The sequence below is a fragment of the Tenrec ecaudatus genome, chromosome 13, assembly GCF_050624435.1.
Source record: "Tenrec ecaudatus isolate mTenEca1 chromosome 13, mTenEca1.hap1, whole genome shotgun sequence".
NCBI lineage: Eukaryota > Metazoa > Chordata > Mammalia > Afrosoricida > Tenrecidae > Tenrec > Tenrec ecaudatus.
The window spans coordinates 88,675,685-88,691,904 of record NC_134542.1 but is presented as its reverse complement, the minus strand read 5'-3'; the positions used below and the strand labels follow the sequence as shown (position 1 = coordinate 88,691,904).

The 16,220-nt window shown below is 44.9% G+C and overlaps 1 protein-coding gene across 1 annotated transcript in view; it reads right to left on the bottom strand.

Annotated features, from left to right (window-relative positions):
• The window catches only part of NEB (nebulin), a 236,896-nt gene that overhangs the window by 181,784 nt on the left and 38,892 nt on the right, over window positions 1–16,220 (bottom strand). The window contains exons 23-32 of the mRNA XM_075529049.1: window positions 12,561–12,665; window positions 11,327–11,434; window positions 11,127–11,240; window positions 8,034–8,231; window positions 6,440–6,547; window positions 5,013–5,111; window positions 2,602–2,706; window positions 2,199–2,306; window positions 401–712; window positions 90–296 (exon numbers count right to left, since the gene is read on the bottom strand). Of these exons, the coding sequence (XP_075385164.1) occupies window positions 90–296; window positions 401–712; window positions 2,199–2,306; window positions 2,602–2,706; window positions 5,013–5,111; window positions 6,440–6,547; window positions 8,034–8,231; window positions 11,127–11,240; window positions 11,327–11,434; window positions 12,561–12,665 (1,464 nt within the window). The remainder of the gene's footprint in view (window positions 1–89; window positions 297–400; window positions 713–2,198; window positions 2,307–2,601; window positions 2,707–5,012; window positions 5,112–6,439; window positions 6,548–8,033; window positions 8,232–11,126; window positions 11,241–11,326; window positions 11,435–12,560; window positions 12,666–16,220) is intronic.

Below are 16,220 nucleotides of genomic sequence, written 5' to 3'. Positions count from 1 at the left end.
TCCATCCATCCACCCATCCACCCACCCACCCACCCACCCATCCATCCATCCATCCATCCATCCCCTGGCCCATCTTTAACTGTACTCACGTCGCTAACTTGCTGTGTGTTCTGTTTGGCCTGGACCATCACTGGAGAGTCGACGATGCTGGTGAATTTGAGGGTGTCTGGATGCTGCCTGTACTTCTTTTCATTCAGGGCATCCCCCGCCTTTTTCACCTTTTCTACATCGAGACTACCAATTGGAATCCAGCCAATGCCTTTCATCCAGGAGTTATAGTCCTCCTTGTAGACATTCTACAGCAAAGAGAGAAAAGAGGGCTGAGTGTCCCGGCAGTGGTTTCTCTCCCTGCAAGCCCTGAATTTAGAGGGAGTTTCTCTTACCATGCAATGTTACTTACATTGCTCTGAATCTGCATCATGTTCTTAGACAACTCCAGGTCCATGGCGTCAGGCAGGTAGGTGTAATGATGGAGAGGATGCTTATAGTTGACGTTGCTGACAATATCCTGAGCTTTCTTAGCTGCCACAACATTGAACATGTCATGGGGTGTGTTGTATTTGGTCTTTGTCTTCTCGTAGTCTTTCTTATACTCCCGGTCTGACTGTAGCTTGGCCACTTTCACGTAATGAACCAATTTGGGATCATCTTGCAGACTTTGGAAGCCAACCATTTTCCCTTTGGCTTTTTCATAATCCTTTTTGTATTGAAACTATTGCAAACAAAGGGGGGCATATTTTAGAATGCAGTTATGAGGATTTTACTAAACAACAGGGTTGTGATTTGAAGCACTTGAACACCCCAGAAATCACTCTACTTAAATAACAAAACACTGAGATACTCAATTGTATGTATTTGGAAAGATGGGTTTAACAATAAAAACTTATTTAGAACCCATCTGACTGTCTGTAGCTACTTATGACACCCCCATCCAAGAGAGGTTGGGGTGGCGGCATCCCCATGATTCATATCAGTGACAGTCATGCTACATGGTTCCTTTTCGATTAGACCCTTAGAGAGGCAGATGAAAGGGTAGGTATTTCAGCTGCTCCTACCCTTATATTGTACAGCTAACGTAGATCCCCAAGCAGCTAGCTGCTTCATTAGTAAGGCATTTTACTTAGCCTAGATGTTCCATGGCAGGCCCCGAGTCAGACTTGTTGCTGAATAATGAAGTGAGAGAAATTAAACTTCCCTGGGGAGACCTAGGAAGGACCTAGAAAACCAAGGAACAGAGATGTGAGGGGGGGGCTGTGCGTCGGAAGGAGAGGGAATTATGCCACCTGGCCAGAGGGTGGCACCGGCGGAGAAGTGGGGAGCCAGGGAGAGCTTCTGGGTGGCAGGACTTTAGGGACAAGGGCCTAATTACTCAATCTTAGCATACTCACCATGGTACATTATCAATCTCATCCTTATTTCAAACAATCCGTAAAGTTATGGTTGGGACTTGGGGAGAAATGATAAAGAAGGGGCTTTGCTTTTTCTCTTAATAATGAAAGAGCAGTAGATCCAGAGGGCAGATGGCAGGGGAACCAAGAGTCCAGCTTGTACAGACGAGGAGCCAGCATGGACCAAAACCCCAACCAAACCCTGCCATCGAGTCAAGGCCAGCTCATAGCACGGACCAGCGGGATGGAAACCTCAAGAGTGTTTGCAGACAGGATCAGATGGAGACTTGGGTCGACTTTATTGAGATCTCAAAGATGAAAATCCCTCTCGCTTACAGAGGGGAGGAAGTCAAACCGGTTGAGAAAGAAAATCCATAACTTTAATGGAGCCTCCTGCCAATTGGGGCTATGAAGCCGGAGTCCTTTAGAGGAATGGTAACCAGCGAGAAAACTAAGGAAAGATGGAAGTCATAAAACAAGAACGTTTTGAGACAAACATTTTACCACCAGGAGACTATCTTGACCTAAATAGTAAGTAGTTTCTTTAATCCCACAAGAGGAATGATGTAGATCTGTACAGAAACTGAGATGAGAATCTTAATTTAGGGCATGTAATTAGAAATGATCATTAAGAACACCTGCCACATCGTTGCCCCAAGAAAATGCTAATCTGTTCCAAGACTGATTGTCAACCAGGTTTTCTTCAGCGGTGGCAGACAGCGGATGTGGTAATGTCTAGTACCCTGCTAGGGCACAATTCTATGCCATTCCCTTTTCCTACTTGCTTAGGTGTGACTCCCCTAGACTTACGTCGCTCGCTGCCTGCCTGGCTGCCTTGGCAGCTTTGATGGGAATCGCGTCCGTCCTCAGGTCATAGCCCTTCTTGCTCAAGTCTTTCAAGTCCGCTTTGTACATATTCTGAAAGAAAGAGCATCCTTTAAATAAAAGTCCAAGGCCACCTTAGGAAAAGCTACACACACACACACACACACACACACACAAAGTCCAAGGTCACCTTAGGAAAAGCTACACACACACACACACACACACAAAGTCCAAGGTCACCTTAGGAAAAGCTACACACACACACAAAGTCCAAGGTCACCTTAGGAAAAGCTACACACACACAAAGTCCTAGGTCACCTTAGGAAAGGCTACACACACACACACACACACACACACACACACCCAGTGGCAGTGTCCCCACACACACCTCACTGATGTTGTAGGCGTTGACTTTAGCTTGAATGAACTGGGGCAGGTCTGCTGGCAGGCTGTATTTGTGCAGCATTTCCTCTCCTTTGGCTTTGTAAACGACCTGGAAGAGAAAAGAGAGAAACACACACAAAATAAGCAAAGCATGAATGGCTCAGGGAAAAGTTTTGAAAGTGCATCATCCTCCACGGAGGTGTTCCTTCGTGAAGGACGCTGTGCTGACCCCACCTGCAATGATAAACGCCGTCATTCAAGGGCTCCTATGCAATGCCACGGGGCCTCGTCTTGGCTCTGGCTCAGCGGTGGCAAAGATCCCTTGGTAGGCACACACAGGGCACAATGCTGGGCTTAAGCAGGAGCACTCTGAGCAAGTGAGCCTGGGGTAGGAGCCCCGAGGGAAGGCTAGTCTATACAAAGGTGGATGGACAGCATACACCAGTGACCTATATCTGTGGGCAAAGGAGTTTTAAAGGGCGTTTTGAGTAAATGTGATTCTTTTACACGAGTCCTCACATAAAATAACTCGTCTGTATCCTTTAGTGTTAATATTCATTCTTTCTGGCATGTCCCAGATATAGATTTAAAGCTTCTCTCTGAATTTAGACAAAAGTGCCTTTTACCTGCTCATTGGAAAGCAACGTCAGACATCTGAAAGAATAGCCGGTACAATACACCTATTCTTCACTCAGGGATGACATCCTTCGCAGACATCTCGCTTTTGAGGCACTAATCAAAAAAAATCTACCGACTGTTTTGCACATGGATGATAGAAGTCTGGCAGTAACAAAGGCTGAGGTGCAGGTGAGAGCAGCACGGTCCCTGATGGTGAATGTTATGTGTCAATTTGGCCGGGCTGTGATTGGCAGTGGTTTGGCTGTTTCATAATGGTCTAATCATCTTTCATTCTGTGATCTGATGTGGTCATCCTTCATTACTACATAACATCCATCCACTCTTGACTAATGGCTTGGTCTTTGGAACCTAACCATGTTGATCAGTAGGAATGGGTGTGGCTCCACTCCTCGCTCATCAACATGGTTAGGTTCCAAAGCCAGCTCATTATGGAAAAATTGGTGTCAAATAAAAATGGAGAATGATTACAGCACCTCACCCTCTCGTCTGTACTATAACCATCCTGCCAGCCCCCTACTGAGGTCACCTGCCACCACCACTTCCCAGCCACCCCTCCTGCCACCTCAGGCGACTTTGCCCCTACTGCTAACCAAAGGGGAGGGTCAACTAATCTTTCAGAGAGCCAGGGTGGTTCAAGTGTGGACCCCATCCCCCTCTCTGGGGTTTTCTCCCTTTTCTGCCCTTCCAGTATTTGTAGAAGGGTTGGCCCTAGCTCATCTGCTCAATGACCTCCAAATAACCTTGGTGGCTTTGCTGAGGGCAGGGGACTCCCTGTGTATGGGTGGGATAGCCCACACGCTGTAGGAAGAATGCATGCTGCCCACTGGGTCCCCTGCCAGCCCCTCACACAAGAAGCCCAGGCTCTCTCTGGGGATTCTGACCCCCTCCACACTGGGGTCCTCATGAAAATCAACAGTCCAGAATTTACTCCAAGGCCAAGGGATAGGCCTTAAACTGCAGCTGTCATGGGGCCACTCACCTGCAGACCTGACCCCCACCCAAGTGCCCTGCTTTGTTCCTGCCCAAGAGGGGGCACTGAGGAAGCATAAGGGACTGTACAGGTACCAATCAACTGATATGGGTCCCAGGGTTCTTTGTAACCACAGCCTAGCCAATCCCTGCCACTCCTCAGGGCTGGATGCCTGAGCCAGCTCTCAGGTTCCTGCTGCCATGGTGACCTGAGGGCAGCTCACCTTTAGGACATCGCTCACTGCCCAGGCTTCAGTCCCCTGCCAGCACCTAGGACAACCTCCCCACCCCCTGCCCAGGGAGTATTCTGCTAACATCATAATAATTTCTGCGGCATTTTTCATGAGCAAAAACCAAAATTCACAGCTCTACCTCCGCTGCACCTGGCACCTCAGCAACTCAGAAAGACTGTTCCCCTTCTCCCCTCCTGGGTATGCGATACTCTGCCATAGTGACTCTGTGGGCACACGAGGTCCACCAATCAGGGAACCCATCAGGGACCTCAGGACTCATTCCTGCCAGATCCGTACCATGAATGTGCAAAGTCATCACATTTTTCAGTCGTGTCATAGAGGGGACGTGTGGTTGCAGGCGAGGTGGAGGTGCAGTGTGCATTTGCACAACATGCTATGAAGACATGGATTGGGTGTGCCTTATTAATGAAAATCTGTGGCAGGTAGGCAGTAGAGTATGCAATCCGAGCTTGTTAGCTTGCATAGTAAATTCAGATGATCAGTGCCCTTGAAATACAAACGTGTTTACATCATTGCGAACATGGACTAAACTAGACACAGGAGGCTCACTCACATCGCTCCTCTGAGCCTGGTTAATTTTAGACTGCACTGTAATCGGAGCATCTTCAATCGAGGTAAACTTGAGAGTGTCCGGATGTTGGCGATATTTTTTCTGTTTGACAAATTGAAAGAAGGAAAACAATTGTTACTTCTCACCAAAGGCTAACACATCAAAATCTGAGACATTTATTTCAGATGGACAAAGTTGGTTTTTGCCCTTATTTGAAAATATACAAATATGAGATTCTTGGTTGGCTGGAGAAAAAAAATTAATCCAATTAAAAAAATGCTAAAAAATCCATTTAATCTTATTAAGTTTATTTTTTAAGATCATTTTATTGGGGGCTCTCACAGCTCTTATAACAATCCATATATCAATTGTATCAAGCATATTTGTACATATATTGCCATCATTATTTTCTAAACATTTACGGTATATACTCGTGTATAAGCCGAGTTTTTCAGCACATTTTTAATGCAGTTTTTGTGGTAAAATTAGGTGCCTCGGCTGATAATCGGGTCGGCTTTTACTCGAGTATGTACGGTACTCTATATGAGCCACTGGTTTATCAGGTCCTCTTTTTTTCCCTCCCTCCCCGCCTCGTGACCCCTAGATAAATGATAACTTATTGGTTTCGGACTTTCCATTCAATTTTAGATTGTTTGGGTCAGAACGCATCACTAGCACTCTGGCGAACCGGACCTACACACTAACTCCTTACTTCTGGTGTGCATGAAGGAGCTTCTTCCTTTTCCCAGGAGTCGGGAAGCTCTCTGCTTCGGGGGGGAAATGGAAGCACTAGAGCAGCCAGTAGGGCGACTGACAAGGAAGGACTTCTGCTTTGCGTGGCCTGATGCATTCAGTACAGAGGTGATGACTAACGTGCTGAGGGGACACAGCGGTCACTGGGACAGGTGTCCATCTGGAGCTGGCAACATCTAGCTATCCATATTCCAAAGTAGCTTACTGCTCTTCTAACCTACATTGTACTGGAGAATGAAGAGCTACCGGCAGGGGCAGGACTACCCTGTCCTATAGGGTCTCTATGAGTCGGCATCAACCCGAGGCAGTGAGTTTGGTTTTTGGTTAACGTGCACAGTGGTGATGTATTAAATCTATTAAAATGTACATGTATACATTGATTCAAACGTGTCAAACCGTACACTGAAGTTGAGTGGGTTTTATGGCACTGGCCACTTACCTCAATAAAGGTGCTAAATTTCTACTGTACATTTGTACAACACGTTGAACCTTTACCACAAACAATTTTGGTGATGCAGATTGAGTTGCCTGTCTACCTGGGTAAGTCACGCCAGTGGTAAAGTTGCTGTTCTCAGCAACAATCGCCAGCAGAGGGCACTGAGCCACATCTGCGGGTTTCAGGACTTTTGACGGAACACATTCACAAGCCCCTCAAAAGGACACAGCAGTGGCTGTACCTCGTTTAGAATGTCGGAAGCTCGCTTGGCCTTTTCCATTTCCAAGGATCCAAATGGAACCCAGCCACAGCCTTTCATCCAGCTATTGTAGTCCGCTTTGTATTCAACCTGAAAGAACAAGAGAAAGGTTCTATTTTTTTTTTTTTGGCTAGGGAGCAAGCTAGTTAAGTAATGCCATTAACATTTTACCCAAAAGGGCACATTTAAAGTTTTCCAATCAGATTCATTACTCCATACAGAAAGGTTATTTTGAACATTTTCTTGGCAAGCTCTTAGCTTTCTGCTCCTCTTCTCATGAGCTTACATTCCATTCCATTCTTGTTTCCAACGGACTTGGAATTCCAACCTGGAAAATGCTATATTCAAAGACATATCGAGGAGTAAATGGATTCAGATAATCCGATTTGGCCTGTGTGATCAGTGAGACTTTAAATGTCCCTAATGGTCAAGTGAAGGACTGTGGTGGCACTGTGGTTGAGGCACTGGGCTGCTAAGGGCAAGGTCAGCAGTTTAAACCCATCGGTCACTCTGTGGGAGAAAGAGGAGGCTGTCAGCTCTCTGAGAGATCGACAATCTCAGAAACCTGATATATTGTCACTACGCGTCAGAATGGACTCAGTGGCAGTGATAGTGGATGGTCAAATTAGGATTCAAGGTCACTCCGAAGGTGGATCATTTGGATAGTCTGACCAGAAAAGACTCGGTAATAGTTACTATTAAAAACATGTTTGCACACATTGACCTTCATGTGCACTGACCAACTTAGGTGAGTTTCTGCATTGGCTAATCATGTACTGTAGTTGCCCTGGCGAACTTGTGTGTTGGGGAGCCCTTATTATGGGGAGCTGAGTCTACTTTGGGATATTTATTTGATACTATTAAAATAAGGAACGACTCTTACTATCGGTCCTTGTACTACTCTCAATTCTTTAGTAAGGGCCTTTTAGTGGAGAACAATTGATAGAAGCGAATTAAGGGAAATCCCAGGAAAACATTTCATTTCAGCCCATGAGGTGCTTAGAATCTATTTGGGAGGAAGAAACACAGCAAAATTGAACAAATAAGATCGCAGTGTCTAAAAAGAGAATCATTAGGACAAAGTGTTCCTGGGTTGCTCCGACAATTCATTGGTCTCCAGGAAGAAACACAGGTATTTATCCAAGTGGGAGCAGCACACGATATATGCTTTCAGCACACAGAGCAAATCGGATCCATGCGGAATGAGCGGCATCGCAATGGTGATGGCAACAGTGGGTGTGCAGTGAGGCTCACTAGGGCCAGGCATGCCCCTAAGTATTAATCCTCAAGCCACGTCCCTTGTTTATTCCGGTGGTCAGGGGGAGGAACCTAAGCCTCAGGGAATGGATATTGCTCCCAAAGGGAAGTAGTGATGGAGTGTACCGCACTTGAGTCCTTTGGACTCTGAAGGGCGTGCTCTTACAGAACTTCCCTCCCACTGTATACTTGCTACAGGGCGAGGACCAAGTCAGCTACTACTCCGAGACCTCTGCGAAGGGCCCCAAAGCACTGAGTTTGCACATCACGTTCCATTCTCATCTCACCAGGGGAGAAAGGAGAAAGCCCGACTACTCACATCGCTCTGCAGAGCATATGCCTTTTTGGCGAGATCCACGTTGATGCTATCTGGTGGGTAGCTGTAATTGTGAATGAGATGCTTATAATCCACATCGCTGGCAATTGCCTGAGACTTCTTTGCTTGAGTGACTTGGACCATATCAAGAGGGGCTGTGTAGACGGTTTTTGACTTTTCATAATCTTTACGGTATTCACGCTGTGAATAGGAAATTACCATTATTACCACATAGCCTTAATGGATTTCCAGAAACGCATAGGGGGCGCTCTTAAACAATAAATACAATATCCGAGCAGTTGTTTTGCCCTGAAAGTAGTTCATGTATTAAACATCGCTGAACTCCCCATCCACTGAAAATTGAACTAGGGGGATCTTTGAAAATCTACTCTCAGGTCACAAGGCAACTGCTGGAGCTACAGCACACACCAGGAACAGGTCACGGCTTCCGCGTCAGTCAAAGGTTACTTTTTCTGAAACAGTTTTTCAAAGACCACCAGCAGGTGCTATTTCTGTTCACTCAACTTCACTTTTTGGAGGGTTTTCAATAAAGAGGTTTTTTTTTTTAATGAATGAAAAGTATATGAAAGTCACTCCCTCCTTCTGATATTACAGAATCACGACTTTGTAAATGGGGCTTGTAGATGAAATGTGGGGGCTTTCCTGGAGTCATGTTTAAATGGGTGATTCCAGATTGTTGAGCACGTCTCTGACGCTTTGGGCAGTACATCAGTCCTACTAAGACTCCCTGGTAAGTTTAAGAGCAGGTTTAGTTTGGGTAAGAATTTAAAAGCAGCCTCGGGCTGCATTTGGTCATAAGATCTCCGAGGAGAACCGTTTGTGCAGCGCAAGCATGCAGGTCACTGGGGTCCTTCCTCCAGTCCACTCACACTGCAAGCGTCTTTACTGGGCTCTCGGGGACACTCTCGTTGGCCGGTTTTCTGGACTAGCTAGCAGGGTGATAATTAGGTCAAAGTCCCAGCTGTCTTCATGAAAATTCTAAACTCATCCATAAAGCTCTATTGAGCGCTGAATAACCACATACGTGTCCAAGTCAGCCACCCAAGCTGGTGATTGGCTGTGCGTTACACATCTATAGTTGCCCCTTTGCCGGTGAAGAAACCTTTTAGCCTTCCTTTCATACATTTAATGTTAATGATACAATCTAGACCCTGGTTTGGGGTATGCAGAAACATAAATAAATAATAAACAAATAAAGACTCTCAATGTTTATTACAAATAAACTGGTCAAGGGCGGATGATCCCGTCAAGACCAGTGGTGAGAGTGGCGATACTGGGAGGGTGCAGGGAAGGTGGGTTGGAAAGGGGGAACCAGTTTCAAGGATCTACATGTGACCTCCTCCCTGGGGGACATACAACAGAAAAGTGGGTGAAGGGAGACTTGGGACAGAGCAAGATATGACAAAATAATACTTTATAAATTATCAAGGGTTCATGAGGGAGGGGGGAGCAGGGAGGGAGGGGGAAAATGAGGACATCATGCCAGGGGCTTGGGTGGAGAGCAAATGTGTTGAGAATGATGAGGGCAGCGAATGTACAAATGTGCTTTACACAACTGATGTATGTATGGATTGTCATAGGAGTTGTATGAGCCCCTAATAAAATGATTTAAAAAAAGAAGAAAGAAACTAATCAAACAATGTCACATAGATGGACAATGGAAAAGTGGGTGAAGGGAGATGTGGGACAGTGTAAAATATGATACAATAATAATTTAAAAATTATCAAGGGTTCATGAGGGAGGGGGGAGAGCAAGGAGTGAGGGAAAAATGAGGAGCTGATATCAAGGGCTCAAGTAGAAAGCAAATGTTTTGAGAATGATGAGGGCAACAAATGTACAAATGTGCTTGACACGATGGATGGATGTATGGATTGTGATAAGAATTGTAGGAGCCCCCAATTAAATGATTTTTTAAACAACAACAACTGCACAAAGGAGTGGGCGCAACAACTGTTCTTGGCTAAACTGTTTTGACTTCTGTTCAGAGGAGCGCCTGAATCCCAGCTTTTATTTTTAAGCTATGGGTGGTCTATAAATGCAGCATAGCGCTCAGATCAGATATTGTGTGAGAACTTATCGACTCTTTTTTTTGTCAGCACCAATCAATTAAAACACATTGATTGAGCGCTTATTATGTGCTTGTTTATGGGTTTGGTGGTGGATGAGAGACAAAAGACAGGTGTGTGGTCCACAAGGAATGACCATCTTCCGCACCTGAGAAGGGGCACGCAGCTCGTGAACCGGAGAGCGCTCTGCATGGGAGCATCAGGACTGACAAAGCCTAGTGTGAAGTTATTAGAGAAAATGATTGGACAGCTTAGTTCACAGTGCTGTCTGACTGTAGTCAGTGCAAAATGAGATTAAAAGCATGTAGGGCTCATTATATGAGATCATGTTTAAAGTGAAATAGAATAATTAAATGTCCTTCTTTGTCAGCCTGATAAATTGTAATTTGTAAACTATACTGAGTACAACTCTGAAGGAATTAGCTAGACATTTTAAAACACAATGTACTAATATATTATAAATTGCAATTTCAGATATTTGCCACTCTAGTAAAAAAAATGTAACTGGGAAATGATGAACGGGCCTGGAGGATCCATGATTTCCCTGAAATTTCAGGTAGAAGACATGAAAAATGTTAATTTTTTAGATGCTCTAAATCTTTTATCAGTCTCAAAGGGGTCCATAATCATTTATTTTTCTTGAATCTAAGCGAATACTAATAACTGATAAATTTTTAACTATGAGTCGATCTTTTTCAAAGTAAAGACAGTTCTAAATTTGTCATTTGAAAGCCTATTCTCCAACCAGCAATAAGTTCTAAGAACTAAGGTTCACAGTCTACTAAACATGAACACATAACATGTGTTCTGTCTAGACCACAAGCAGAACCCAGCGATTTCTCTTCTCAAATGCGAGAGGTGAGGAGCCTGAGGAATCCGTACCCTTCTAAAGTTCCCCCAGCAGTTCCTTGTTGTGAGCCGAGAGTGCCCAGAGTCAGGGAATTCTTCCACAGGGCCATGTTAACCGGGAGGCCATTGGAAAACAATATAGTTTAGGAAAGCACTCACGTCACTCTGGTTCTTGGCCGTCTTCAAAGAGTGCAGCATCTTGGGATCATCGTTAATGCTCAGGGCCCCAATCATCTTCCCTTTGCTTTTTTCGTAGTCTTTCTTGTACATCACCTGCAAGGACACTGCACGGATGAGCAAGATCCCACCCGCCCAGAAGTGTCCCAGCGACCCCTGCCCTGCACACTGGGCACACTCACATCACTGGCGTTCCTGCTGTTGGCTTTGGCGGCCAGCAGGGGGATGGCGTCCACTTTAATGTCAAATTTCTTAGCTTTGCTCTTCTCCCAGTCTTGCTTATAAACATTCTGGACAGAGACAGTTTAATGAGGGAGTTTTAAGAACAACAGCTCGCTCATATTGACCCAACACCAATAAATAAAAACAGGTAGACAGCTTATGTATCTATACTTCTTTCACCTAGAAATATCATTTTTACCAAATGACAACTATTGGCCTATCTGTCTGCTGCTTCTCTCCTACCACTAAGCATACGACACACTTTCTAACGATCGCCAGACTATAAGGGATAACATGAAATGCCAAGCACTTGCAGAAGGTAGGGTATGATCCATACGTCAGAAATTTTACATAAAACCCATGCGATTAGCAAAGGGATATTTGAGAAAATGTATCTGGTTGTTAGAGACCATGGAAATGAAAAGTGATCATTAGTGAGCCCCAGTTCATTTACACCTTAACATTATACTTGTAAAACAAAACACAAAAAATCTACTTGTAACCATCTTGGTGCTTATTTATTAGCATAACTCCTAATCCAGGCTTTTGCGAACCTCTAACATTTTGAGTTAGTTAGTTTATTGTGTCAACCTGGCCGATAAACACATGTGGGGTTAATTGAAGAGAGGAGGGATAAATGTCTCGGCGAACTCCACCTTTCTAGTTGTCGGGTCTCTTGCTTTGTAATGGTCGTACCTTGCTTTAGCTGGCAAGGCTCACTTCCTGCAAAACATCCCTGAGAAGCCACACAGACCTACCCCGATGTAGTCCTGGGTGCTGGAGCACCTGTGTGGAGACCCCTGCCAGCGCTGAGATGCTTACACGCTCACTGATTTGGCTTTCCTCCTGCAGTTGTCATCATAGTGTATGTTTTGTGAGATGGAGGACGACTTTGTGGATTGGTGTTGAATATATGGGTTAATGTTGGACTTGTAGGCTTGGGCAGCACTGGGTTGGGATGTTTTCTTGATGTGCACTTACCCTTTATATAAAACTCTCATATTTTATACTCTTTTATACTTTATATAAAACTCTCTTTTATACATGTGCAGTTACCCTTTATATAAAACTCTCTTATACTTTTCTCTTATACATGAGTATCTGTGGATTTGTTTCTCTAAAGTCCCTAGACTAATGCACATTTCCCCTTTTCACATGCATGTGAACATAAGCTTTCATGGCCCTGGTACTCACATCACTCAGGTTATAAGCATTGACTCTGTGCTGGATAAAGTGTGGAGCGTCGGCAGGAACACTGCACTTGAACTTCTCACTTTCATGTTTTGCTTTATAATTCAACTGAAAAAGAAGAAGAGGCAGGAAACTCAGTGAATTTATGCAGTTTAGTATAGAGAGCTCAGGGATTATCGGGTGGCTCAAATGACAACAAGCCCCAAAGCTCGTTCAGACCCAAAATATGAGCCTCATCATCTGCTTCACAAAAGCCACAGCCTGGAACATTTCTTTGCACCGTGGGGTCACCGTGGGTCAGAATGATAGCAAGGAATTACAACAATAACACAGATTAAGTCATTTTTTTAAAAGTGCCTCAAATTGATGCCAGTTGAAGTGCCAAGAGCCCCCAAATCTTATGCTCTGATTTAATCACTGGCTCGGGCATAATGGAACTTTGGGTTGCCACTTGTAAAGGCGATCCCAGTGCAGATACAGAAAACTCATTGTCTGGTCTGAACGCCTAGGCTGTGCCTTGAAGGCCCGGCAACTCAATACTCCTGAAACTGTGCTCAGAAGTCTAAAAAAAAGAAGAAAAGAATTCTAAATAAAATACCAGCACAATTTCAAAGACGTGTAAATTCTTGTTATACACGATACACTAATGATGGAACTTTATTTTTCAAAGCATTTAGGCACAGTTGACTGGATGGGAAGGAGAGCAAGTCAAAGGCGGCGGCTATTGAATTCTAGAGCTAAGGGCAAGGTGCACCCGGTGAAGAACGGTCCCATGACACCTGCCAGACAGAGCCTGTGATCCTCGAGCCGGGAAGAAAGGCAAGTGGTGAACGGACACATGTTCACAATACCGTATTCTGCACAGATGAGCGGAGCAGTGCCAGTTGTGTTAAGCGATTCTTTCTTAATGTGCAAGATATGAACGCGTTCAGAAAAGCAGCCTTTTCGCCAAGGCAGCGTCTGGATGGCACTTGTAATGGATGGATTGCACATTTCATCTTCCTGTCAGGAGGAGAACGCACTCCTCATGAGGATTAGCAGTGCTGGCACCTTGTCATTGTGCCAGCAGCATTGGTATCACCGAGGGGTTTCTTAGGAAAGCAAAACAGTGGGTCCCACCTCACACCTGGATCAGAATCTGCATCTTAACAGGAGCTGAGAACCAGGTGCTTAACATTTGCGAAGTCCTACTGCTCTTCCCTGTCCTGGCATGGCTGACCATTCCCTGGACCCTCTGACCACCCGCTCAGTCTCATTCACAGAATCTACTGAAGCCTGCAGTGTTTGATTTTCATTAGCACGTCCTCGCTTTCAGTAAGCATGGTTGTGTCGTTGTGTATCCCATTAATAGGCTATTCTTTAGCCTTCCTCTATTCCTAATGTGGTGTCCTGGGTATATTCTCCAGCTTCTCAAATTATTTGCTAGCACGCAGATTGAATTAAGTTTAGTGAAAGAGTACAATCCTGAAGCACACCTTGCCTGATTTTGAACGATGCCGTATACCCTGGCTCTGTCCATACAACTGCCCTTTGGTCCAGATAAAGGATCCACATGAGAACAATGAAGTGTTTTGGAATTCTCCTTCTTTGCAATGCTATCCATGGTTTGTTATGATCCACACAGTTGAATACCTTTGCATACTCAAAAAAAATACCAGTAACCATCTTTCTGGCGTTCGCCGCTTTCCTCCAAGACCCATCTAATGTCAGCAATGACATCCCTGGCTCCACGTCCTTCTCCACAATCCTGGTTTGCATGTATGGCAGCTCCCTATCAATGTACTGCTGCGTCCATTTTGGAATTATCTTTAGGAAGTATTTTTGGAATGTGATGTCGATGGTGTTGTTTAAAAAGTCTCCAATTCTGTTGGGTGACCTTCCATTGGAATGGGCACAAATACACTTCTTTTTCAAGCAGTTGACCAGGTAGCCATCTTCTAAATGTCTTGGCCCAGACTAGTCAGTACTTCCAGCACTGTCATCAGCTGGTTGAAGCATTCCAGTTGGTATGCCTTCCATGCGCGGAGCCTTATTTTCCACGAATGCTTTCAGTGCGGCTTGGACTTTGCCTCTCATGCCCTCAGTTCTTGATCCTATGCTATCTCTTAATTGTACCATTTCTTTTTGGTACAATTACTCTGCATTCCTCCCCTCGTCTTCCTGCACCATATGTGGTTTGCCCATTGAATCCTTCCATAACCAGAGTTGAATTTTGTCTTCCGTTCTTCAGCTTGGGAGGGGCAGAGCATGTTTTCACTGGCGTTTTCTAACTCCAGGCCTTTGCACATTTCATTATACTGCTTTCCTTTGTCTTCTAGAGCTGCCTTTTCAAATGTTCTGTTCAACGCCCATATTCCTAAGTTTCTTTGCTTTGCCTTAGTTATTCATTCTTTAGGAGGTTCAGGGGCAGCGAGTAATCTAATGCAGCTCTTCCAGCCAAAGGCTCTGTAACTCACGCAAAATGACCTTTCCATGTAAGCGTCTGGGTAAGAAGGTGGGAGGAAGACACTGATAGGATAATTATAAAAGAATTCACTAAGCCTTCTTGCTTGATGTAAAATATGGAGCCCTCATGGTATAGTTTTGAGTTGGGTTGCGATCCAAAAGGTCAGCAGTTCAAAGCCACTGGCTACTTCTTCGGATAAAGATGGGGTTTTCTACTTCCTTAAAGAAATATAGTCTCAGAACCTCCCAGGGGAAGTTCTGCCCTGTCCTATAGGGTCACTATAAGTTGGCATTGACTTGGTGGCAGTGAGTTTGGTTTAATGTGAAATGAGCCCTATCAGAAGTAGGAGGGACATTTTACAACCAGGAAGAGGCAGGAGTGGACAGTGTCTTCGGTGCCCCAAGATCCGTGTGCAGTGAACATCTTTGATCCAGAAGACAGCAGTGACATCAGAGAAGAGTGACCAAGAAGCAACAGCAGCAGAATAACCATAAGTCAGAGCACGAGACAGAGTGGTGGTTTCTCAGCCCACAGACAAATCAAGCTGAGTGCTTTGAGGGAAGAGGCTGCCTTGTGGAGTGGGGTGTTCCTGGGAATTTAACTGGGCGAGCTGGGCTTGCTAACCCACAAAGGGGGAGTTGAGTGTATTCAGGTTAAGGCTTATTGGAGTAGGGTGCCTCTGGGACTTAATTCAGGGAACTGGGCTCACTGGAACTTGAGCTGAATTCCTGTGTGTTGCGGTTTGCAGTGGAGTGGCATGCCTACTGGGCATTCGCAGTGCGGAAAGAACTTTGTGACATATCCTGAATGAACAACCAATTCTTGAGTGTTTCTCACCTGTGCTGCCAGCTATCCCTTCCACAATAAACCCTATAATCACGAGCTTCGTATGTGAGTTCTTTGTGTGACCACTGCAATGGATTCTAGAACCTGGAGGAAATGTGAAGTACGGGAAGAGCAGAGCATGTGTATGAAACAGAGCACAGCAAGTTTCAAAGTCTCCTCTGAAGTCCACTCTTTCGTGTCTTTGAGTGACCTTCAGCTGCCTTCAATGTGATGTTCATGATGGCGTACCACAACTCATCTGGTCTTCACACGTTAGTGTTCGGTGCGTCAAATTCCCTTTTAATTTTGGTGAATCATTTTATTGGGGGCTCTTACAACTCATAACAGTCCATACATCAATTATATCAAGCACATTTGTACTTATGTGGCCA